Source organism: Prionailurus bengalensis, chromosome E3 (genome assembly GCF_016509475.1).
Source record: "Prionailurus bengalensis isolate Pbe53 chromosome E3, Fcat_Pben_1.1_paternal_pri, whole genome shotgun sequence".
NCBI classification, from domain to species: domain Eukaryota; kingdom Metazoa; phylum Chordata; class Mammalia; order Carnivora; family Felidae; genus Prionailurus; species Prionailurus bengalensis.
Window position 1 is genome coordinate 41,686,914 of NC_057357.1, and position 24,487 is coordinate 41,711,400.

General features: G+C 48.8%; 2 protein-coding genes across 7 annotated transcripts in view; one reads left to right on the forward strand and one right to left on the reverse strand.

The window, feature by feature from the left end:
- Positions 1-3,598: 3,598 nt before the first annotated feature.
- LOC122471166 (hemoglobin subunit zeta) lies at positions 3,599-5,132 on the reverse strand. The gene is made up of 3 exons (XM_043559460.1): positions 4,977-5,132; positions 3,986-4,190; positions 3,599-3,831 (listed from the first exon to the last, which is right to left on the reverse strand). The coding sequence occupies exons 1-3, from the start codon at positions 5,069-5,071 to the stop codon at positions 3,703-3,705; spliced, it is 429 nt and encodes a 142-aa protein (XP_043415395.1). The 5' UTR covers positions 5,072-5,132; the 3' UTR covers positions 3,599-3,702.
- A 6,301-nt stretch (positions 5,133-11,433) lies between these two features.
- The window catches only part of NPRL3 (NPR3 like, GATOR1 complex subunit), a 42,774-nt gene continuing 29,720 nt past the window's right edge, over positions 11,434-24,487 (forward strand). For 2 of the 6 annotated variants that reach the window (XR_006294317.1, XM_043561188.1), the window contains exons 1-3: positions 11,434-11,945; positions 17,134-17,203; positions 22,258-22,296. Coding sequence is in view for 4 of the 6 variants with exons in the window: in XM_043561188.1 (XP_043417123.1) it covers positions 11,828-11,945; positions 17,134-17,203; positions 22,258-22,296 (227 nt within the window). In the remaining 2 variants the exon portion in view is untranslated. Of the gene's footprint in view, positions 11,946-12,116; positions 12,269-17,133; positions 17,204-22,257; positions 22,297-24,487 lie in introns of those variants that run through there. The other 4 variants (XM_043561189.1, XM_043561190.1, XM_043561191.1 and 1 more) reach the window with 4 other exon arrangements.

The following is a 24,487-nucleotide window of genomic DNA, read 5'->3' on the forward strand; positions in this document are numbered from 1 at the left end:
GGGCTGTTGCTGCAAAGCCCGCGTTTCTCCTCGGACTGTGAGCTTGAGACAAAGAGGAACCCCGTGTGAACACAGAGAAGCCACGGGAGTGCCCAACACCCCCATCCTGGCTGCTGAGGGCGACTGCTGCTTTGGCAACGGTGGCTCCAGCCTCCTTTTGCTCTTCTCACCTTCTAGAGTGCAATTATGAAGCTACTAGATCCTAGGGCTACTCCCACCTCTTGGCAGCATCCAATCCAGGGCAAAGTCCTGCTTCCTCGAGCCCAAGTTGCTAAATGCCGGCCCCACAGAACCACAGTTCCCTGTGGTGGGCGGCCTCCTCCGTGGCAATGAGTTGACAAAGCCAACTCTGACTACAGGAGTGTTCCCAGTGGTCTCTTTGGCTGGATGGCATTGACCGTAGAAAGAAAATGACAGCGAAGCATGGTGGGTAGTGCTGAGAGGGGTTGCAGTTGTAGATGAGGTGGCCTGGGGAGACGTCACTGAGGTGGCAAACGTAAGCAAGTGTTGAGTAGTTCAGAGAGTAATTCATGCGACATTCAGGGGAAGAGTGCGCAGCACATAGAGGGGGTTGGCAAGCCCAAAGGCCCTGAGAGGGGGCTGTGCCTCCATTGTCCAAGAGAAACCAGGAGGCCGGTGGCTGGGCGGAGTGAGGGTGACAGGAGCAGTATTGAGGTCAGATCTTACAGTATCCCGTAGGTCCCCTTAAAATTTTTTTTTTATGTTTATTCTTGAAGGAGAGCAAGACAGAGTGTGAGTGGGGGAGGGACAGAGAGAGAGAGAGAGAGAGAGAGAGAGAGAGAGAGAGAGGAGAGAGACAGAATCTGAAGCAGGCTCCAGGCTCCGAGCGCTCAGAACAGAGTCCGACTCGGGGCTCGAACTCACAAACTGCGAGATCATGACCTGAGCCGAAGGCAGACACTCAACCGACTGAGCCACCCAGGCTCCCCTTTAGGTCCCCTTTATATCCCAGTGTGTCCCAGTATGGAACGATGGTCCCCTTCACTGTCACCACTGGGGTCCCACAGTTGTGAACATTTGCCATGTTTGCATTATCAGCACATGTAGGAATATATCTGGGTGTGCTTTACGTTTCTTCCAAAAATATGGAATTGTGTGGCAGTCCTCCTGAAGCTCTGTGTCTACACTTCAGCACGCATCTCCTAGACTAAGGTTTTCCTGCATAAATAACCCCAGGTTTATCGCCAATCTAAGTGAATTAACATTCTTTCGCATCACATGTCCTCACTCATCACCAAAATTTGTTCAATCATTCAAATTTAGATCTGACCCAGGCTCACACATAGCTTTCAGTTGTCTCTTTATTCTCTTATTCCAGAAACTTTCCACCCCACACCCACCTTTTCTCCATATCAGTGACTTTTTGGATAGTCCAGACAAGCTGTCTTACAGAATGTTCTACATTTTGCATTGGTCTGATGGTTTTACTTGAAGGCTTTTTTGTTGTTGTTGTTTGTTTGTTTGTTTGTTTTAAGACAGTGCCTTTATCCATGCATTTCCTGTGCACTGGAAGTCAGATCTAAAGGCTTGGTTAGAGTCAGGTTAAAAATTATTGGCAATGGGGCGCCTGGGTGGCGCAGTCGGTTAAGCGTCCGACTTCAGCCAGGTCACGATCTCATGGTCCGTGAGTTCGAGCCCCGCGTGAGGGTCTGGGCTGATGGCTCAGAGCCTGGAGCCTGTTTCAGATTCTGTGTCTCCCTCTCTCTCTGCCCCTCCCCCGTTCATGCTCTGTCTCTCTCTGTCCCAAAAAAAATAAATAAACGTTGAAAAAAAATTAAAAAAAAATTATTGGCAAGGGAAAGGGTGAAACACAACCCGATTTAAAAATGGACAAAGGACTTTAATAGATTTTTCTCTAAAAAAAGATACACAGAAAGCACGTGAGAAGATGCTCAACCTCATTACTCGTTAGAGGAACGAAACTGAAAACCACAGGGAAGTACCGCTTCACACTCAACGGGATACATACTATAAAAAAAACAGGAACAAGGATCAGTGAGGCAGTGGAGAGACTAGCGCGTCACGCACTGCAGCTGGAAACGTGGGTTGGAGCAGCTGCCGTGGAAAACGAGCAGGGTTTTTCAAGTTGTCATTTTTTGCTTTTTTTAATTCCATTTTTGGTGATGTAAAAGATTTACATGATTGAAAAGTAACACCATCCAGAGAGTTAGACTTGGGGGAGCCCCTTCACCCCTTCTTTATCTCCATCCGTGTTATTATTTGCAATCATTTCCACTTCATCCTTGAAGGATTTCCTTTTGCAAAACTAAGCAAACACAAGGGGTGCCTAGCTGGCTCAGTCAGTAGAGCGTGTGACTCTTGATCTCAGGGTCCTGAGTTCAAGTCCCATGCAGGGCATAGCACTTACTTAAAAAAAAAAAGAGCAAATGCACACAAACTTATAGACACTCACAAGTGCACACACAAGAGCTATGATCGTAATGATACATGTGTGTCAAAATGTACACATACTCACACCTGTGAGCACTAGACACACACACGCATTTGTATCTCCTCTCACTGTTTTTCTTTTCTTTTCTTTTCTTTTTTTAAAGTAAACTCTATGTCCAGTGTGGGACTCCAACACACCACCCAGAGGTCAAGAGTCACATGCTCTACAGACTCCCCCTCCACTCCTTTCTTACAGAAAAACAGAAAAGCCACCATGATACACGCACGCGCACACACACACACACACACACTTGTGCGTCTTTCTTTTTTCTTTTCCTTTTTACCTGATAAATCCTGGACATCACAGCCACTATTACAAATTGTCTTCATTTTTTTTTCAGGTCACAGTTCTCTGCTGTGTGAGCTTTCATGCTACATTCAGTCAATGCCTGAGGATGCACTGGGGTTTTCTAGTGCTGAGAAAACTAAGCTTGTGTAGTCTCTGTGGTAGAAGGGACTGCATTGTAGAAGGGACCATCAGTACAGTGTGGTCAAAGTCTGGATATCAGTGAGGTTTCATTTTTAGTAGTGTTAATTTGTATTTCTCTAAGAATGAGCAAAATGATTTTTTTCTTTCTGTGAGCTGCGATCTGACTGAATATCACATCTGTATCCGGGACTAGACTGTCAGTTCCATGGGGCAGGGGGCTTTGCTTTTTCTGGCTGTTGTATTAGAGTCTACAAAAATGCTTGGGCGTCCTGTGCATCAAAAATGTGTGTGTGTGTGTGTGTGTGTGTGTGTGTGTGTGTGTGTAGTGGAAGGGTGGAAGAATAAATGAGGGACTAGGTACACTCATTCCTCCTTTCTTGCTAAGATCAAGCATAAACTAGGAAATAGGATCAATCCCAGAGGAATCCCATGGTGCGCCCCAGCAGAGTCAGTGGGGCCAGGTGGGCTCGGCGCTGACCCCACAAATAAAGGCCGAGGGGTGCACTTTCTGTCACCCCATCCGGACCCCGAGTGCCCTAGCCCCACACACCACGCCCCCGGAGTGCCCTCTGCGGTCGGAGAGACCCTCGGGTTAGTGCGCAGTGTTCCCGCAGCCCTCCAGGTGTCCCTGTGCCTCCCCGCTACCCCCCTCCACCTCTGCCGCCCCCTTGATGGCCCCAGTGACAAGAGGCGAGGTGGGCGTGCATTCGTTTATTGGCGTCTCAGGGGGAAGCTAGAGGGTTTGGAGAAGCCTGGAGCCGCGGAGAGGTCGCAGCCGGCACCCGGCCTGGCGGCGGCACTCAGCGGTACTTCTCGGTCAGGACGCAGGACACGATGGACAGGAACTTGTCCCAGGCGGTATGGGCGTCGGCCGTGAAGTCAGCGGGGAAGTGCGAGGCCACCGTGACCAGCAGACAGTGGGACAGGAGCTGGGGGGCCCGGAGGGCGGCTCAGCGCGAGGCCGGCGTGCTCTGCGGGGGCTCTGGGGTGGGCGGAGCACCTTCGGCGGCCGAGACCCCGCCCCGTCCCGTCCCCCCCTCCCCCCTGCCTGGTCCCCGCCAGGACCCCGGCCCCCGCGCGCACCTTGAAGTTGACCGGGTCCACGCGCAGAACGTAGGCGTGCATCTCACTCAGCTTGGACAGGGCGCCCGCGATGTTGTCGATGCTCTTGACCGCATCGCCCAGGGCGGCCGCCACCTTGGCGCCGTGCGTGCGCAGGTGCGCGGAGCCCGGGCGCAGGTCGAAGTGCGGGAAGTAGGTCTTGGTCTGGGGGTAGCTGGCGAAGAGCCTGCGGGAGGGCGGGACCTGAGCATTGGAGGAACGTGGGCCCCCGTCCACCTCTCTACGACCCCTGCGTCCTTCTCCGAGCTTGAGGACCCAAGTGCGACCTCACCACCGCCCTGGGGCCTTCCAGCTCAGCAGGTGCACCACCTCCTGAGGTGTGCTGTGCTCTGACTGCTGCCCCTCCCCCAAGCTGCACCCCATGGTCCCAAGGCCTTCTGCCTCCACACCCTCCCAGCACCCAGGCTCGCCCCTGCTCCCCACCTCAGCCCTCTTCCAGGGTCTCCTTGCTCCCAGCTGGCCCTGCACACCCACCGTAGGCCTCCAGCCCGTTTTCGCCTGTCCTCCGGCCACAAAAACCTCCTTCCCAACCCCTGACCGGGCTCCTGCTGTACCTACCGTCTGCCAGAAATAATGCCACCTGCAGGCACATTGCAAGGGAGAGCTCGTAGGGAAACCACCTGGGACCACCTTGCCCCAGGATTAGAGACCCTGGTGCTTGTAGATGCTTGACTGCCTCCTTAGGCATGTCAGGTGTTGGGGGAAACACATCCACACCCCTCTGGTGAGATGCTGGGCCTGTGCTTGTTCAGGACTCAGTGAGCATAGGGTCCATCAGAAGTCTGTGCAAGTCATCTGCCCCCCTCACTGACCCCTTTCTCAGAGAACCCCCACCTCGCTGACCCCTCCTTAGGGACCCTTTCCGCAGAGAGCCCTCTCCTCACTGGCCCCTGTCCTCACCAACTCCACACTGTCACCGACGGGGCTCCACCCCAGCCCATCTGGCACTCACCTCTCCAGGGCCTGGGTGCCAATGGCATCCGCCTGAGTGGAGATCTTGCCCCACATGGACAGGATGATGGTCTTCTCAGCCTTGGTCAGAGACATGGTGGTGGCTGAGCTGGAGCCGGGTGTGCCCAGGACTGGCCTCTGTGTGCTCACCCCCCGGGATCCCTTTATATACACAGAGCCGGGGTGGGGGCCAGGCTGTGGCCATTGGTCTGGAGAGGGGAGAGGACTGTGGGGGTGGGGTCTCTTATCAGGCCCAGTGAGGATGGGTGGTCACCAGTCCCTGGTGGGACTGGTGGGGTGAGGGGCTATCACTCCACCCTCCCCTTCGGCCTTAGAGGGGATGTTGGCCACAGCCTGACCAGAGTCCTGGAGAGATAGGGGCCCAGCCAGCCCAGGAGGCCATGCCTGGGTTTATAGCCCAGCTCTGACCATCCTCTTGCACTTCAGAGTCACAGAATGGGGCAAACCAGAGTGTTAGCTCAACACACTGTCCTTGGGCTGGAGCAGGCCCCATTTCTGCCTGCCGGGCTCCTTAGTGGGATTCTGTGGCTAGCCCAGCCTGGCCACGTGTCAGTCTCCTCTCCCTCTGGCTCTGTGATCCCTGGGTTGCCTCTGAGAAAGCAATGGTTTTGTCCACGTGTTGCTGAGGAGAGATGGACTGACCCCCTCTGAAGAGCTGGATGAAGTATCAGATTAATAAAAGAGAATTCTTGTAATCTGTGCTCATAGGGGTTGCCGTCCTGCTCACCATATCATCGTTGTGACATAATGAGGCAAATAGTTGTTTACTTTATTTTAACATCAAACAAAATTGACTTTTTTTAGTATACTGCTCTGTGAGTTTTGACATGCGTAAGTTCATTCAACCCCCGCCACAATCGGGACATACAGCAGCTCTATCCCCCCCGCAAGAAACTCCCACATGCTGGGGGCCTTTGCCATCTCACCCGCCTTACACCTGAACTCTATAATTTTGTCTTTTCAAGAATAACACATGATTGAAGTCTATAGCGCGTTATCTTTTAGGACTGGCTTCTCTTACGCAGCGTGATACCCTTTATACCTCTCCGTGTTGTTACGTGTGCCAATAGTTCTATTTATCGCTGAGTCATGCTCTGTGGAATGGGCTGCCCTTCCAAGCATTTCCTGTGGTTGGTCTGCCGCTCTCCTTAGCTTTTGGCTTTTCTGATGGGTGTGTCGTAGTGTCTCATGTGGTCTTAACTTGCATTTTCCTGGTGACCAGTGAGGTTGGGCCCCTGTTCACACATTTGCAGTTCAATTGAATTTCCTCTTCAAAAAAAAAATTTTTTTTTTTAATTTGAGTGTAGTTGACACACAATATTGCATTAGTTCCAGGCATAAGGTTTCCCTGTTGTTGTTTGTTTTGTTTTGTTTTGTTTTTTGCAGTATCCAAGTCATGCCTGTTTGTCTACTGTGTTGCTAGTTTTACTGATTTATAGGAATTTAAAATATATTCTGGATGTAAGTTCCTGGTCAGTTTTCTGTCATTATCTTCCTCAACTCTGCTGTTTGCCTCCACTCTCTTAATACTGTTCTTGGTTGAACAGAAGTGTATCATTTATTTAAATTTTTTTTTTCAACGTTTATTTATTTTTGGGACAGAGAGAGACAGAGCATGAACGGGGGAGGGGCAGAGAGAGAGGGAGACACAGAATCGGAAACAGGCTCCAGGCTCCAAGCCATCAGCCCAGAGCCCGACGCGGGGCTCGAACCCACGGACCTGCTGAAGTCGGACGCTTAACCGACTGCGCCACCCAGGCGCCCCAACAAACAAACTTTTAAAAAAATGTACCTTTCGGGGTACCTAGGTGGCTCAGTCGGTTAAGTGTCCAACTTCAGCTCAGGTCATGATCTCACGGTTCATGAGTTCGAGCCCCAAATTGGTCTCTGTGCTCACAGTGTGGAGCCTGCTTGAGATTCTCTCTCTCTCCCTCTCTCTCTCTCTGCCCCTCCCTGGCTCGTGCTTTCTCTCTCTCCCTCAAAATAAATAAATAAACTTAAAATAGAAGAGAGATTCTCTTGTAAAAGAAAAATGTTGCATCTTTCTATTTAGAAAAGCCAAGTGTCCATCAATGGATGAATGGGTAAATGAATTCTGATATTTCCATTCGATGAGATATTACTCAGCCATAAAAATGAGGCACTGACACCTGCTACAATGTGGGTGAACCTTGAAAACATGATACTCAGTGAAAAGCCAAACAGCAAAGACCACATACTGTGTGACTCCATCTGCGTGGAATGCCAGGAAAGCAGATGAGCGGGTGCCAGGGGCTGGGGGGGCAATTCATAAAGGGTACTAAGTTTCCTTTTGGGATAATGGACATACTCCAGAACCAGACAGTGATGATGGTCGCATGCCATTGTGAACATACAAAATGGCACCAAATTGTTCACTGTGAGATGGTTAATTTTGCATTGTGTGAATTTTGCTCCAGTTTTCTACGAAGTGAAATAAGTGTTGGGCCAAGGTGAAGAGAAACTTCCGTGCTAGCTTTCTAAGAACTTCACCATTTAGTCTTTTAAGTCAGGCAACAGTCGACCTGGGACATGAGAAGTGCCGTGGTTCTCACTGACATTGATCACCTGCCTTCTGCGTTCTGGATACAGCACCAGACACTCTCCATGTGTGTTTGCCCTCACAGGTCTCTGTGGGAGAAGCTTTCTTTTATTATCGTTACATGTTTTAAGATAAGGAAATCGAGGCACAGGAGAGTCACGAAATGTTAAAGTTTCAGGGACGGAGGGAAACACCCCAGTGGGTAGACGAGACCTAAGTTTTGTGCGGGCCAGACTGCAGGCTCTTTGGGGCTCAGGCAAGTCTCTTCTGTCTCTGGGCCTCGGTTCCCCTGCCTGTGACACAAGGAGCCCGAGCTTGGGCAGTGCTCCTGCTGGACACTGAGACCTGCTGGAATTGGCTGAACTCCAAGCCCTGGGCTCACTCAGAGCTTGTGTAGTTGGGGCTGAGCTCAGAGGATCCTGGTCACTCAGCCGAAGGCCGCGATGGGGTCCACAGACCCTTCCCGAGAGTAGCCCCTGGCTGGCCCTGAGCAGGGTAATTAACCTTGTAAACCTCAGTTCTACATTTGCAACCTCTCAGGTGGGGTATGAATAGCCCCCACCTCACTGCTAGGAGGGATAATCTGTCACCACAGGACCGCAGAACGCGGCAGCGTGAATTCAAGGTTCTCGTAGCTACTACTGTGAGTGGGTGATTCTTTCTGGGCAGGAACACTGCTGCCGAGAAGGTGGAGGGGTCGAGGCGGGTCCGAGATAGGGTGTGTGAGCCCTGCCTGGCTCTCTGACAGACAGTGGCGGCTCCACTGGGCCCAGAACAAGTGGCAGGACTGATAAGGCCTCCTGGCCCTGGCCAGAGGGGACCCAGGTTGGGTGTACGGGTTTGGAATTTTCATTTCCAAGAATCGAGTTGTCTTCAAAAATTAGGTTACTAAACAGAATTATTTATTTATTTATTTATTTATTTATTTATTAAAAAAATTTTTTTTTTCAACGTTTATTTATTTTTGGGACAGAGAGAGACAGAGCATGAACGGGGGAGGGGCAGAGAGAGAGGGAGACACAGAATCGGAAACAGGCTCCAGGCTCCGAGCCATCAGCCCAGAGCCCGACGCGGGGCTCGAACTCACGGACCGCGAGATCGTGACCTGGCTGAAGTTGGACGCCCAACCGACTGCGCCACCCAGGCGCCCCTAAACAGAATTATTTAAATGTATAATGAGGGCACAGAGGTGTGGGGTGTTAGCAGGGAAGAGTTGGGAGATGTGAGCAAAGGTTGGCCCTGGGCACATCATTGTCCAGGAAACTGTGAGGGCTTTGAGGTAGGACCCCACTTAGAGACCACCTGCTCCCAATCCTGTTACAGGTGCGGAGGCCCAAAGCAGGGCCAGCCTACCCCCGGGTCCCTGCAGCTGCTGGCACCTGCCGGATTGTCCAGGAAGTGACAATGAGCTCTGATTTCTGTAACAGCCCAATGAGGCAGGCCAATGTGGACTCTGAGATGCTGCCAGTGAGGGTGGTATGCGATTCGGACCTCTGCTCTCTCCAGTCCAGCCCTGGATAGCCTTGCACCCGAGCCCTGCTAGGGCAGCCTGGGAAGGCATCCATGCAGGACCTCTGTGGCCTGGGTCCTAGTGGTCCCCCTTTACCTTTCATGGATCCCAGTACTCATTACTTGATAAGACACTAACTATATAGCCAGAAAAATAAACAACAAATGCTCTTGTGAAAGCTGCTAGCAGGAAGCAGGCCCCGAGGGGGTGATTGGAGAAGGGTAGTTTCCTCCAAATCTGGGACTTCCCCCAGAGTTCTGGGGTCAAGAGACTGCCCAACGGGGGCAGCAACACGGCCAGGGAAATTGGAGGAAGGGGGCCCGTGACAGAGTCCTAGACCTCACATGTGAGTACTGGGCAGAGTCCAAGGGCCCCTGTGGACAGGCCCCCATGACCACAGCTGGCTACTCCCCCAGACACAAATCCCTTCCCTTTCCTCAGCCTCGCCTCATGCTTCTGTGCCCTTATTCCCATTTCAGGGCCATTCCTGGGAACTGTGAGAGAACTCAGAAGTCTTTTTTTTTTTTTTTTTTTTTGAGAGAGAGAGACTGTGAGCAGGAGAGGTGTGCAGTTTTCGTATATTCAGAGGATTGTGCAACCATTACCACAATCAATTTTAGAATGTTTTCATCACCCCCAAAGAAACTCCATACCCTAGCAGCCACACCCTCCAAGTCCCCGTGTCTAAACTACCTAAGCTACTTTCCTTCTCTATCGATATCCCTGTTCTGGACATTTCATATGAATGGAATCATACAACTTGTGTGTTTTCAAGGTTCGTTCACGTATCGGTAATTCATTCCCTTTTGTAACTGAACGCTATTTCTTTGCGTGGATTATCCCACATCAGCTGATGGACATTTGGGTCGTTCGCACTTTTAAAAAATTTTTTTAACGTTTATTTATTACTGAGAGACAGACACAGAGACACAGAGCGTGAGCCCCTAGGGGAGGGGTAGAGAGAGAGGGAGACACAGAATCTGAAGCAGGCTCCAGACTCTGAGCTGTCAGCACAGAGCCCGACGCGGGGCCCGAACCCACAAACTGCGAGATCATGACCCAATCCGAAGTCAGTCATCTAACCGGCTGAGCCACCCAGGAGCCAACTGAGCCACTTTTTGGCTACTACGAATGATGTTGCTATGAACATACAAGCTCTTGTGTGATCTTATGTTTTCATTTCTCTTGGGGATGTACCTCGGAGTAGAAGAGTCAGTTTGGTCATGTGGGAACATTCTTACCAACAGCGAGTAAAGATCCCAATTCCACATCCTGGTCCGCACTTGGCATTTCGTCTTTCTGATCATAGCCATCCACGGGGGTGTGAAGTGGAACCTGTTTTGGTTTTGATTTGCATTTCCCTCATGAGTAATGATGTTGAGCATCTTTTCATGAATTCACTGGCCATTTTTCTGTATTCTTTGGATAAATGTCCTTTCACATCCTTTGCCCATTTTTCTTAAGTTTATTTAATTTTAGTAATATCTACACCCAGCATGGGTCTCAAACTCAGGACTCTGGAGATCAAGTCACACACTACCTGCTGAGCCAGCCGGGCACCTCTCTAGTTGTCTTTATTTTGAGTTGTAAGGTTTTTTTCCTTTTTTTAACATTCTGGATACAATTCCCTTATATGATTTGCAAATATTTTCTCTCATTCTGTGGGTGCTCTTTTTACTTTCTTTGGTGGTGCTCTTTGAGGCATAAACGTTTTTAATTTGCTAACTCCAATTAATTTTTTCTTTAGCCACTTGTGCATTTGGTGTCTTACCTAAGAAACCCTTGCCTAGTCCAAGGACAAGAGGGTTTACTCCTATGTTTTCTGGTAAGAGTTTTATGCTGTTAGCTCTTAACTTAGGTCTATGATCCTTGTGAGAGATTTTTTTACTTTCGGACTTTACTACTTTACAAGTCTTAAGTCTGAACTTTCTGTCCAAAGCAAGTGTTAGAGTGAAGAAAGCAACATTTTAGGGCCCTGGGTGGCTCAATCCGTTGAGCATCCGACTCTAATTATCACTTCAGGTGTGGTCTCCCTGTGGTCAGAGGAGCCACTCTCAGCATAGAGCCTGCTTGGGAATTCTGCCTCCCTCTGCCCTTTTCCCCCTCCCTCTCTCTCTCTCTCAATAAACAAACAAACAAACAAACAAACATACATTAAAAAAAAAAGAATGCAACATTTTGATACAGCCTGCTTGAACCCCAAAGGCACACCCCAGCCACACCTTCCCTTTCACGCTGGTGGGCGGACCCCGTCCGCACTCTGGACAAACAGACGGCCTGCAGGGTGCGCCCTGCTTCCCTAGAGGGCCTCGCGCCTGCGCAAAGGTGGCCTGCGCCTGCGCACTCAGCACCCATCTGCGCGCAGGCTCCTTTTGAGCTGTTCCTTGGCCCTGACTCCGAGGCCTTGCGAGCTTCGGAAAACGCGCCGGGTGGTTCGTGGGTGTGGAAGCTCCCGGCGCCCCGCATTTCTGCGACCTCGGGCGCGTCCTGCTCAAGCCCCCTCAGCCCCGTCCTGGGAGCCTCCTCCTCAAGCACCCTTGCCTGGTCCCAGCCGGTCCTCCTGGGAGCCCCCACCTCGCCTCTGCCCTGGGCCCTGTGGCCCCTCCCCCACCCCGGCCTCCATCCCGGGCCCGGCCCGTCCTCCTCGGAGCCCGCTCCCCGCCTCCGCCCCGGGCCCTCTGGCCCCTCCCCCACCCCGGCCCCCATCCCGGTCCCAGCCTGTCCTCCTCGGAGCCCCCACCCCGTCTCCGCCCACCGCAGGATGGGCGACAACACCAGCCCCATCAGCGTGATTCTGGTGAGCTCGGGCAGCAGGGGCAATAAACTGCTGTTCAGGTATCCCTTCCAGAGAAGCCAGGAGCACCCGGCGTCCCAGACAAGTAAGTGAGCGCCGGCAGAGGGACTGGCGCTCCCGGGCGTGCGCCCGGCGGCAGGATCGGAGCAGCGCTCGGAGGCGGCTCCCTTCCCTCCCCGCCTCGCACGTTGACACTGAAGTCGTTGACCTTTTTGTTTTCCTGATCATGTATTCAGTGACCACTCATTAGAGTATTTGAAAAGTACGGAAGAGTAAAAGCAGAGAAACTCACTCAGTTCAACATGCCAAAGGCATTATTGCTAACGTTCGTCAGTACCTCCAGCCTTTTAAGAATATGTAGAAGTACTGTATGCATGTATTCAGCTTGGAACAAACACGAAATGACAGGTACATCTGACGTTTCCCCAGTTCTGTTCCTTCCCTATCGCAGGGATAACCACCTGCCATTTTGGCGGTTGTCCCTCCTGTACAGATATGTATGCAGAGAAAAACAGTGCCTTGTCTTGGCGACTTTCCCCCCGCATGATACATTGTTCTGCAGTTGGTCTTTTTTCCACTAAACCATCTTCCTTGGAGCACTTTTCCAGTTTAAAAAGAGATCACCCTCACTCATAGAGCTGCACATAAGAACATAATAGACATTTAGGTTACTTGCAATTTTTCACTGTCATGAATGTGCAGTTCCTGATTTATATTTTGTTTTAAGTTTACTTTTAAATTTGTTAACATGGTACACAGTTTTAAAGGTACAGAGGGGTATAGATGATGAAAAGAAAGTTCTTTCCCACCATCGATCCCTAGCCACTCATTTCCCCTTATAGGGGCAGCTGCTATTTCCATTTTCCTGTGTATTTTTCCAGAACCTTCTGTGTGAATATAAGCATATACACACATTTTCTTTTCTTTGTTTTATTTATTTATTTTTTGTAGTAATCTTTAAACCCAATGTTGGGCTGGAACTCAGGACGCCGAGATCGAGAGTCCCATGTTCTTCAGAGTGAGCCAGCCAGGTGTACCCACACATTTTATTTTATTTTATTTTATTTTATTTTATTTTATTTTTATCTTATTTTATTTTTTAAAGTTGATATTATTTTATTTTTGAGAGAGAGGGACAGAGAGGGAGAGTGAGAATCCCAAGCAGGCTCTGCACTGTCAGTGTGGAGCCTGGTGTGGGGCTTGATCTCATGAACCATGAGATCATGACCTGAGCCGAAAGCAAGCGATGGGTGCTTAACTGACTCAGCCACCCGGGTGCTCCTACATGTTGTATTTTCTAAGCAGAAGTGAACACACTGTGCACACTTTTCTGCCATGTTGTTTTCATGTTCACTTTACATCTTGGATTTAGGTTCAGAATGATCAGAATCATGGGATGAACACACTGTGATTTATTCATTTAGGCCTCTGTTGATAGGCTTTTGGCTAATACAAACAGTGTGAGTGTCTTTTCTGTATACATTATCATTTTTCAGAATATAGGGTCAATTCCCCACAGTGGGATGGTTGGATCTAGGGAAAAATGAACATATTGATCTTCAGTAGATCAGATTTTTCTGTCATTGTTAGTGAGATGGGTGAAGTGTCTGATCGTGATTTACATGTGCTTTTGTCTTAATGACAGCATGTTTTCCTCTTTTCACAGCCATTTGGATTTCCTTTTTAGTGAATGACTTACTCATAACCTTTGCCTAATTTCATCTTGGGTTTATTTTTTCCTTATAGATTTGAAGGAGGTCTTTAAATATTTAGGATAAAATAGGCCTTTTTCTGCGACAAAGCCACACATTCGTAGCCAGTTTGCTTCTGTGTGGTTCTTGCTGTATAGAATTTTGATTTTTATGGAGTCAGGTTTTCAGTCTGTTCTTTTGGAGTTTCTGAGTTTTGTTAAATGTAGAAAGGCGTTCTGTTCCTCAAGGTTAATGGAAAGAAACAAGACCTGTCTCGTGTTTTCCTATCTCATATTTACTATATATGTATTTTTTAATGTGTTTCTCTTGGTGTAAGTTGGACGCTCCTGGTAGGAGTTGGTGTCTTCTGCACACTTGCCGAGAGTGAGTTGTGTGTGCACCTCCCGGAGCCTTCTGAAGCAGGTGCTATGATGGGTGAGGAAGGATGTGGGAACCTGGGGCTGCAGAGTGGTTGCTTCAAGAGCCAGCATAATTGTCTCTTCTCTCAGTGACTGGTTCTGCTGCCTTTCTCACATACTGAATTCCCTGTCTATTTTTGACCTTTCATCTTTCCTAGCGATGTGGGTTCCACACTGCTGCATTACTGTAACTTTACACTGTGTTATACTTTCAGATAGGATTAGTCGCTTATCGTTACTTCTCTTTTTCAGCACTATCCTGGCTGTTCTTGCTTACTGTTCCCGGTGAACATGAGTACTGAATATACTGGACCCTTCTCCCAGACTGTTGGTGGTGTTGTGGGAATCGTTTCAAATGTATGGGTTAACTGCAAAAAAATGACATCTTTGTGTTGAGTCCCCCTACTCAAGAGCATAGCATGTTTGCTTTCATTCTTGTCTCCCTTGCTAGCATTTCTGATTTCCTCATGGACCACTTGCCCGTAATGAACTTAAAAAAATTTTTTTAGAGGGAGGGGAGGGTAGGTGATGGGCATTGAAGAGGGCATCTTTTGGGATGAGCACTGGGTGTTGTATGGAAACTAATTTGACAATTTCATATATTAAAAAAAAATAAAAAAATGCAAAAAAAAAAACCCTAAAGATCCACTTTCAAATAATAAAAAAAATTTTTTTTTTAATGTTTATTTTATTTTAGAGAGAGAGACAGACAGACAAGAGTGTGAGCAGGAGAGGGCCAGAGAGAGAGGGAGACACAGAATCTGAAGCAGGCTTCAGGCTCTGAGCTGTCATCACAGAGCCCAACACGGGGCTCGAACTCACAAACCAGGAAATCATGACCCGAGCCAAAGCCAGTTGCTTAACCCATTGAGCCACCCAGGTGCCCTGCCTATAAGGAACTTCTTAAGTTCATCCCAAGTTCTTTAAACTGTATTACTCTGGTAAGGTATGTGAAGGATATTGGTATGTGGACATTGAAAAATTTTTTCTTTAGCCTGTGCTTTTTCCAACCTAGTTGTCATCGTATACTGATGACATAGAAAAAACTATGTCATCGTATAATGATGACATACTGATGACATAGAAAAAACATTTCCTATGTTATAATTCCTTGGAAACCGTAACTTTTGGAAAAAAAATGTTTGTTATGGTAAAAAATATATATGTGGGGCACCTGGATGGCTCAGTTGGTTAAGCATCCGACTCTTGATTTTGGCTGAGGTCATGATCTCAGGGTTTGTGAGATCAAGCCCCACAGTTGGCTCTGCACTGATAGCATGGAGTCTGCTTGGGATTCTCTGTCCCTGCCCTTACTCACAGTGTCTCTCTCTTTCTCAAAATAAATAAATAGACACACACACACAAAAGGGGTAATATATTAAAATACAAGTGTATATACATATTATAAAAGTTGCCATTTTAACCATTTTTAAGTTTACAGTTTGGTGGCATTAGTTTCATTCACCATGATTAATTCACTGCATTATGCACCTATCACCACTGTGTATTTCCAGAATTTTCCTCACCTCAAACTGAAATATGTAACCATTTAGCAATAATCCAATTTCCTCTGCCCTCAGCCTCTGGTAATCTCTACACTACTTTCTGTCTCTCTTGAGTTTTGCCCACAGTAGGTATTTCATATAAGTGTAGTATTTGTCCTTTTGTGTCGGATTTCTTTTACTTAGCATAATGTTTTCAAGTTCTTCCATTTTTTTTTAAAATTTTTTTTTCTTTTCAACATTTATTTATTTTTGGGACAGAGAGAGACAGAGCATGAACGGGGGAGGGGCAGAGAGAGAGGGAGACACAGAATCGGAAACAGGCTCCAGGCTCTGAGCCATCAGCCCAGAGCCTGACGCGGGGCTCGCACTCACGGACCGCGAGATCGTGACCTGGCTGAAGTCGGACGCTTAACCGACTGCGCCACCCAGGCGCCCCTTGTTCTTCCATGTTTTAAGATTATCAAAACTCCATTCTTTTTTATGGCCATTGTGTGTATATATGCCACGTTTTTGAAGCCATCACTTTTTTTTTTTTACTTGTTTTATTTTTTATTTTCTTAAATTTACATCCAAATTAGTTAGCATTTAGTGCAACAGTGATTTCAGAGTAGATTCCTTAGTGCCCCTTCCCCATTTAGCCCATCCCCCTCCCTCAACCCCTCCAGTAACCCTCAGTTTGTTCTCCACATTTATGAGTCTCTTCTGTTTTGTCCCCCTCCCTGTTTCTATATTATTTTTGTCTCCCTTACCTTATGTTCATCTGTTTTGTCTCTTAAAGTCCTCATAGGAGTGAAGTCATATGATTTTTGTCTTTCTCTGACTGACTAATTTCACTTAACATAATACCCTCCAGTTCCATCCACGTAGTTGCAAATGGCCAGATTTCATTCTTTTTGATTGCCGAGTAATATTCCATTGTATGTATATATACCACATCTTCTTTATCCATTCATCCATCGTTGGACATTTGGGCTCTTTCCATACTTTGGCTGTTGTCGATCGTGCTGCTATAAACATGGGGGTGCATGTGTCCCTTTGAAACAGCACACCTGTATCCCTTGGATAAACGCCTAGCAGTGCCATTGCTGGGTCGTAGGGTAGTTCTGTTTTTAGTTTTTTGAGGAACCTCCATACTGTTTTCCAGAGTGGCTGCACCAGCTTGCATTCCCACCAGCAGTGCAAAAGAGATCCTCTTTCTCCACATCCTCGCCAACATCTGTTGTTGCCTGAGTTGTTAATGTTAGCCATTCTGACAGGTGTGAGGTGGTATCTCATTGTGGTTTTGATTTGTATTTCCCTGATGATGAGCGATGTTGAGCATTTTTTCATGTGTCACTTGGCCATCTGGATGTCTTCTTTGGAGAAGTGCCTGTTCATGTCTTTTGCTCTTTTCTTCACTGGATTATTTGTTTTTTGGCTGTTGAGTTTGATAAGTTCTTTATAGATTTTGGATACTAACCCTTCATCTGATACGTCATTTGCAAATATCTTCTCCCATTCTGTCGGTTGCCTTTTAGTTTTGCTGATTGTTTCCTTCGCTGTGCAGTTTTTTATTTTGATGAGGTCCCAGTAGTTAGAGACCATTACTTTTATGTATCCACAAACCTGCGTGTGGATGGATCCTCTTTTCTTAGCCACTCTCCCCCTTTTGCCCTCAGATAAGCCTCGTAGCAGATATGCCGTCAACAACACTGGAGACCATGCCGACGACCAGGATGGTGATTCCAGGTAAGGGCTTTACAGTCACTCCGTGATGGGGCTGTCGTGCCCCTTGGCCTGGGCAAAGCCCTACCTCCTGTTGACCCAGAGGTTTTCTCCTGTGACAAAGCTGGTGTCCTTTTATTCCATTTGCGGGGGTTTCAGGTTGTGCAGAACTGGGATTGTGTTGCCAGTCTCGGTCTTGCTGCGTAGTTTGTTCCATGTTCCAGCTGTGGACTGGTTGGTTGCTCAAGGAGATTGGAAAACAGATGAGGCTAGAGGGAACTTTATCTACCATGAGAGGAAGATGGAGAAAATCAGTCCCCAGTGCTGTCCTCAGACTTGACTTCTCAAGCATGTGCCCAGAGGGCACATGTAGGTGCTTGGGGCAGCCCAGCCTGCTCATGGGGTGATGTGGGCTGAGAGCCAGGGCTGATGTGACCCTTGCTCTTTTAGGGCATGGATGCAAGGCAGGTCCTGGTCCTTCCTGTGTGTGCTCCCCTGCTTGTCCTGGAGATGCCGTCAGGGTGGCAAACCTAAGAAACGACCACGTCTGCTTTACATTCATTTTAAGGCTTAGTAAATGGTACTACCAGCTAAAGGAGGGTTATAAATTGCCTGCCCTCGGTGCCTCTAAACACAGCTGGGGCCTGCATGCAGTAAAGGACTCAGCCTCAACTGTTCCATGGCAGAATAGCTGAGGTCCCTTCCTCGGCCTTTGCCATGGAGTGAGCTAGCGCTATCTCCCTCAGGCCTCTTGACAAGACACCATATCCGCAGTTCCACAATTGTGGTTTTTACCCTTTTTTGTGAGGGTATATGGGGCCTCTGGCGTGGCCAGTGACTGTCTCTGAGGGGAGCAAGCTTTGGAAGAGAGACCAGCAGGAGAGGGCAGGGGGTGTGGGGGATTATTGGACATCCCATGTTCTGCTTGATGTAGAAGGCTGTGGTCTTCTTGTCCTCTGAGGTCGGCCACTTGGAACAAACTTTGGTTTGTTACAGGTGCGTAGAAAGCACTTTGCTCCTTCTCGTGGGGTGGGTCCATTTTGTCTTCTGCCTGCAGCATAGATTCATTTAGAGCAGGGCTGGCCTGCCCTTCTCCCTCCAAGCTCCATAGGTTTGAGGCTCGGGCTGCTGAAGCAGAAAGTGCCGTTGGAGCAGTCTGTGTGGCTTTCCTAGGAGGCTGGCAGCCCCTGAGCCCTGGAGTTAGCTCTCGGAGGCCTGTAATAAAAGACTAAGAAGATGTTTTTTAGGGAATTATTTTCATATGTAGCATACAGAAGGGGAAAAACCATAAGAAGGGAGTGAGGCATTGTGGGTCTGTCAGAATTCTCTGATAAGCTTGTTCAGTAAGAAGAGCTGGTTCCTTATACTCTGTCTGATTAAACTTAAGAATTACTTCATTTGGTAATTTTAGCACATGACAGCACTTCCCACCTGCTGTGTTTTCAGAGATACTGGTTAATACCCAGCTTTTTTTTGTCCCATTGGCCTGCCAAAGCCAATGGGACCCTGACACCTGGGGGAACCCTGCTGTAGCTCACACATCTTCCAAAGCAGTACAATTAAGGTGCATCGTACCTTTTGTCTGTGTTCTCCTTGATTGTCTTCTTGAAGGGGCTTTTCTTCTGAAACCATGAGAATGGTCCTGAGCATTGTTTTGCTAGATTGAAACGATGTTAACAGGCCACTTGTGTGATGTGTGCGTGTGGTGGAAGACGTCCACGGCCTCAGAGAAGTGAGAATGTAGACCTTTGGTGCCCTGTGTTAAAGTCATCATTTAAATTGAAATGAAATGGAATTTAGTTCCTCCATTATACTAGCTGCGTTTTAATTCTCCGGGGCCACAGGCAACTCATGGCTACTGTACTGAATGGTTCAGATTTAGAGTATCTCCACCACTGTAGAAACTTCTGTTGGACCGCACTGGCTTAGAGTGTGTGCTGGTTTTATAAGGTGAATCATTAAGATGATGTGTTTCAGGGGCGCCTGGGTGGCTCAGTCAGTTGAGTGTCTGACTTCAGCTCAGGTCATGATCTCACAGTTTGTGAGTTCAAGCCCCGCATTGGGCTCTGTGCTGACAGCTCAGAGCCTGGAGCCTGCTTCAGATTCTGTGTCTCCCTCCCTCTGACCTTCCCTGCTCATGCTCTCTCTCTGTCTCTCAAAAATGAATAAACGTTAAGAAAAAAAAAAAAAAGATGTGTTTCAGGATATAAAAATTAATTGTCAGGTTAACAAAAACTTATATAGACTTCAGTAGGAAGAGAAGAATAAAATGGATATTGTTCATTATCTTTAAGGTTTGAAATTCAGATTTAGAAACGTTGTAGTGTTTCTGTTGGATGAGAGTTAGGGACCACGGAGGTCATGCTTCATTGCATTATGCATCCCCGACCTTGGCAGGGCAAAAACCATCAAGAGAGGTCTTGGAGAAAGCCTGGAGTCTGTCACAAAGGCACGATCCCTCCCAACGTGCAGTGTTCTGGGCACCGTCTTAGAAGGGGAAGCTGGTAGCTTGGAGAAGAGTTGACTTTATTTCAGAACACTCAGAAATCATTTTACTTTAAAATGGTTTGTGTGTGTGTGTGTGTGTGTGTGTGTGTGTGTGTGTGTGTGTGTTTGTGTGTGAGAGAGAGACAGAGCGTGAGCAGGGGAGGGGCAGAGAGAGAGGAAGACACAGAATCTGAGGCAGGTTCCAGGCTCTGAGCTGTCAGCACAGAGCCCAACGCGGGGCTCACACTCACAAACCATGAGATCATGACCTGAGCCGAAGTCAGACGCCCAACCGACGGAGCCACCCAGGCGCCCCAGAAATCATTTTACTTTAGACATCATCCAGAAGACCTCGGAACTGTAAAACCTTTTGATTCTCGGTTGGCCTTGAGGGAGTGGTGGGATCGGATGGCACTGCTGCCCTCCTCAGCCTTGGCCACCTTTCTCTAAGCAGTGGGTCCAGCTTTTTGGCATGTTCGCATCCTCAGCTGGATGAGAACCTCAGCCAGGCAAGCTGGGTCCTCTACACCAGGTGCACACGGGGCTCCACCGGGCCCCTCTCGACAGCTTTGCTTCTACTAGTGTGCAGCTGGACATGTGTTAGAGCACTGCTGACGCTTGGAAGCCCCTTGTGCAGGTGGACTGGCGGCTCAGTCGGTTAACCGTCCGACTCTTGATTTCAGCTCAGATCATGGTCTTAGGTTTTATGGGTTCGAGTCCCGCATTGGGCTCTGGTGCTGGCAGTACAGAGCCTGCTTGGGATTCTCCCTCCCTCTCTCTCTCTCTGTCCTCCCTTGCTCATGCTTTCTCCCCCCCCCCCCCGAAATAAATAAATAAGTAAGTAAGTAAGTAAGTAAGTAAGTAAGTAAGTAAAAAAGGTGCCCCTCTTTCCTAGAGCTGAGGTCAGTGTACGGAATGTGGATAAGCAGTGTTGTCCCCAAGCTTGGGCATCCCCCACCCCTTTCCTGACCCAGTCACTGAGTCTACACTGGTGTGTCCACACTGGCACATGCCTGCAGGCAACGTGTTGGGACAAGTGCAGGTTCTGGGTTCCAGGTGTGACTCTCATTTTGCATCCTACGGTATGATCTTGGGCATGTTTCTCAGACCAGGAGCCTCAGTTTTGCCTCTTTGTAAGATGCTGAGGGTGGCAGGGCACCTCTGCCTCCCCCTCCCAGGTCTGGGTATCATGGGAACATCTGTGCCTTGGGGAGAGTACTTGTTGGTGGCTCTGCCTCCCTCAGAGGTGCAGACACAAGTTCATAAGATACGCCACTGAAGGGGGGAGGCGGGGGGAGGGCGGCACCTGGGTGGCTCAGTTTGAGTGTCTGACTCTTGATTTCGGCACAAGTCATGATCTCACAGTTTGTGGGATCGAGCCCCACGTCGGGCTCTGTATTGAGTGTGGAGCCTGCTTGGGATTCTCTCTCCCTCTCTCTCTGCCCCTTCCCTGGTCACGTTCCTTTCTCTCTCAAAGATAAATAAATGAACTTAAAAAAAACAAAACGAAACATGCCAGCGGGGTCTGACCTGTCACCTCCACAGCCCAGGGTGGAAATAGAGCACTGCTGACACTTGGAAGCCCCAGATGCTTCTTCTCTTTTGAAACTAGAGGGATTTCGTTGTGACCTGTTTGATCGTCGAAGATAAAGGTGGTAGGAGTTGCACTAGGGCTTCTAGGGCTTCTGACTTGCTGGGCGATCTTGGAAAGTCCACAAAACATCTTACCCTTTTCTTACTATGTAAACTGATGAGCTGAAGTTTGGGAGCTGTTGAAAAAAGGGGCTCTTGGTTGTGTGTTTCTGTGGTGTGGGTCTTAGGCATTTCTCAGTGAGAGCCGTGGGGAGCAGCAGGCCCAGCAGGGTGGCACAGCGCTGTGGCAGGCTCTTGTCCCTCCAGTGTTGTCTCCACTCTGGGGTTTGGCCTACTCTCTGTTTGCAGGGTACTGGGAAAGCAGCATGTCCCAGAACACAGGCCTCTGCAGACGAACTTGACTCTTTTAAACATACTCTCTGAAAAACTAAAGTTCATAGCACAGAGGCCTCATCCATCATGTACAGATTTGCTGCCGAAGGGCCTGCCGTCCTGTGCTGTGCAGAGGCACGCTGAGTTTGGTTTTGCAGACAGTTATGGCATCTCAAGACGTGGGGCTGCGATGTTCACTGCATTCTACAGTGTTTATAAGGCTTTTCCCTGTGGCGATCTCCCTGGATCTTACTGAGATGGTTTCATCAGAAAGATTAAATGCTCGTGCATGGGTGTCAAGTGATTACGTGTGGTGTTGGGCTCTGACCCGGGTCTTCCAGCCTTACTCTTGCTTCTGAAGACAGACACTCACTTGTGCCCAGGCTCTGTTTACACGTGGGAGTTTGAGCTTTTGTGAGAAAACTGTGGTAAGTCTTCAACTTGGCGAGTGTCTGTGTCTTTTTTCTTGTCCGGTAAGTTGCTTAGCCTTGCCTTCAGCAGTTAATGCTTATGGTGGTACTTTTGCTAGACTTTAACACTTGTTTTAATAAAACAGCCTTGTAACTATTCGTGATTTTTAAAATCAGTGTGTTTGTTTGGTCTTGATGGTCCTGTTCCCATTCCAGCGAGCCATGTCCTCCAACCGATGAGCGATTGGTTGCAGGGTAAGCCCAAGACTTCTCCGCCACCTTTCTGTCTTGATTCTTGCTGCCTTCTCTTCTTATAATTGTGCTTAACTGATTGCCCTCAGTGTTGAAAAATGACTAACGAGGCACACAGGCTCTGGCTTGGACCTCACTGCCTGATCCCCCATGAGTGCCCCTGCCCTTTCTCCACCTGGAGTTATTTAGCTATTCCACATTACCTGAGAGGCCAAGGCGAGTTTGGCTGGTACCAGGGAGACTTCTGGGACCAGGCATGCACGTAGACCTCCCCTCCTCCAGGCAGGCACCAGTGGCCCCATGAAGGTGGTAGGCAAGCAGGAACAGGCTCCTCCTCTCCCTAGCCAGCCTCCAAGGGAGACCTCTGATCGTTGCTTCTTCCCTTCATTTCTCAGAGGAGTTACAGGAGGCCTCTCTCAAGGGCTGGGTGCTAAATGTGGTCCTTGGGCTTAGATGCTGTTGTGTGTGCCCGTTAGAGGCAAAAATGTTCCTGTGGAGTTTATATGGCACTTCTCCAGGAGGGTGTGGGTAAGTGGGTCCCTCTGTCCCCTTGATGGGGCATCCCCCTGGGTGTTGGAGGTGCATAGAATATCCGTGAGCCCCCCAAGACAGGAGGGGGCAGAGTTGAGTTCCCTTCTATGCTGCCTCTCCCTCCCCCCGGCCCTTTTTCTTTTTCTCTTTTTTTTTTTTTTTTGCCAAGGCAGAGAAAAAGTCCTGCTCCTGAATATTCCGGCAGAAATAGAAGGTTTTCCCTGTTTTCCAGCTGGGCTAATTCATGTTAAGTGCTTTTATTTTTGGAAACAAGTATTGTCACTTGTTTTTGTTTTACTTTGCTATTTATGTCAGTTGTGTCCCCTTCCCCTAAATCTCATGACAGACTCTGTGACTTTGGGCATGTTATGTCAGCACACACAGTACAGAAAGTGTAAGCCCCTCAAGCATTTGCTAAAATCATAAATGTGTAATGTTAGGCTGCAGTGAGCGGATCCTTGTGTGGTCCAGACTAGCTCAGTCAGGCAGAGCAGCCTAACACCCTCTCACGCGCCACCCTAGAGAAGCCTCCTCGAAGGGCCACTCAGCGCAGTGTGGCTTTTAACTTCAGCAGTACGTGGCTCTCCAGTTGGTTCCCTCTGTTCTGTCCTTTCTGAATCTAGAGGGGGAAGTGCTTTTTATTTGGCTCCTGGAAAGACACATTTTGGATTTGGATATTTATAAATGTGAACTGGGCCACTACTGTTTGCCTTTGAATCTCGGGACTCACCTCACAGCCAAACTGAGGTTCCTGGTTTGGTGGCTGAGGGCCAGGGCTGAGGCCTGTCTGTGGCTCTTTGTGACAGAGCAGAGGTTTTTAGTGGAGATTGTGGGTATCACAAGAAAAAGCGAACCTTCTGGAATGGTAGGAAGTTGTTTTCCTATCCGTTATCACTGTCCGTGGAGGGGTAGTGCTTGTTCACATAGGGTGTGCAATGTTGGCACTGAATCAGTTACGAGAGCAGAAGCATTTGTTAGGGGTTTATCATTCTGAAGCCCTCCCTCACCATCACTGTAACCCTCAGATGGGAGTTACAGGGCAGAGTGACCCATTTAGAGTTTTTGAAGAAAGCATGTAATAATGCCTTTGGTCTAATGCTCTGGAATCTGCCGTCTCTGGTTTATTCACTCCAGAGAGCGGTATTCCTGGGAAGGAGCGACGCACACTGGGCAGCCAAGGGCTTGGGCTCTGGGTTCCAAGTTTGCCAGAATGTTTCTGACAACATCGGTGTCAGGAGGTCCAGCTGCAGTCCTGACTGTGCAAGAGGCAAGGCAGCCCGTTCTGACCAACCCCCCTGCATCTGGTTTGTGTGGGTACCTGGAGGACCGTGTTGGTCCTGGAGGAAGGCTGGAAGCCACCGTGACCAGCCCCCCTTGGCAGTGCTAGGCCCGGCCTGCCTGCTGCGGGGGTGCTGCCTGTCTTGCTTTTGTCCGCGTGGTGGTTGAGCACCACAAGGTTCTTGCTCCAGGCTGGTTCCAAGTTAGCCTCTAGTGTTAGACATTGAGTCCTGCCGAGTGTAAGGAACCCGAGGCAGCGCCCCCCCTTCCTAGATCATTTTATATCAAAGTCATTTGCTCTTTCAGGGCTGAACTGCAGCAGCAGTCCACAGCAGACCTTCCCCTTTGGAGTGTTAAGGTGTTAGTCTCTTCCCCCCATTGTGGT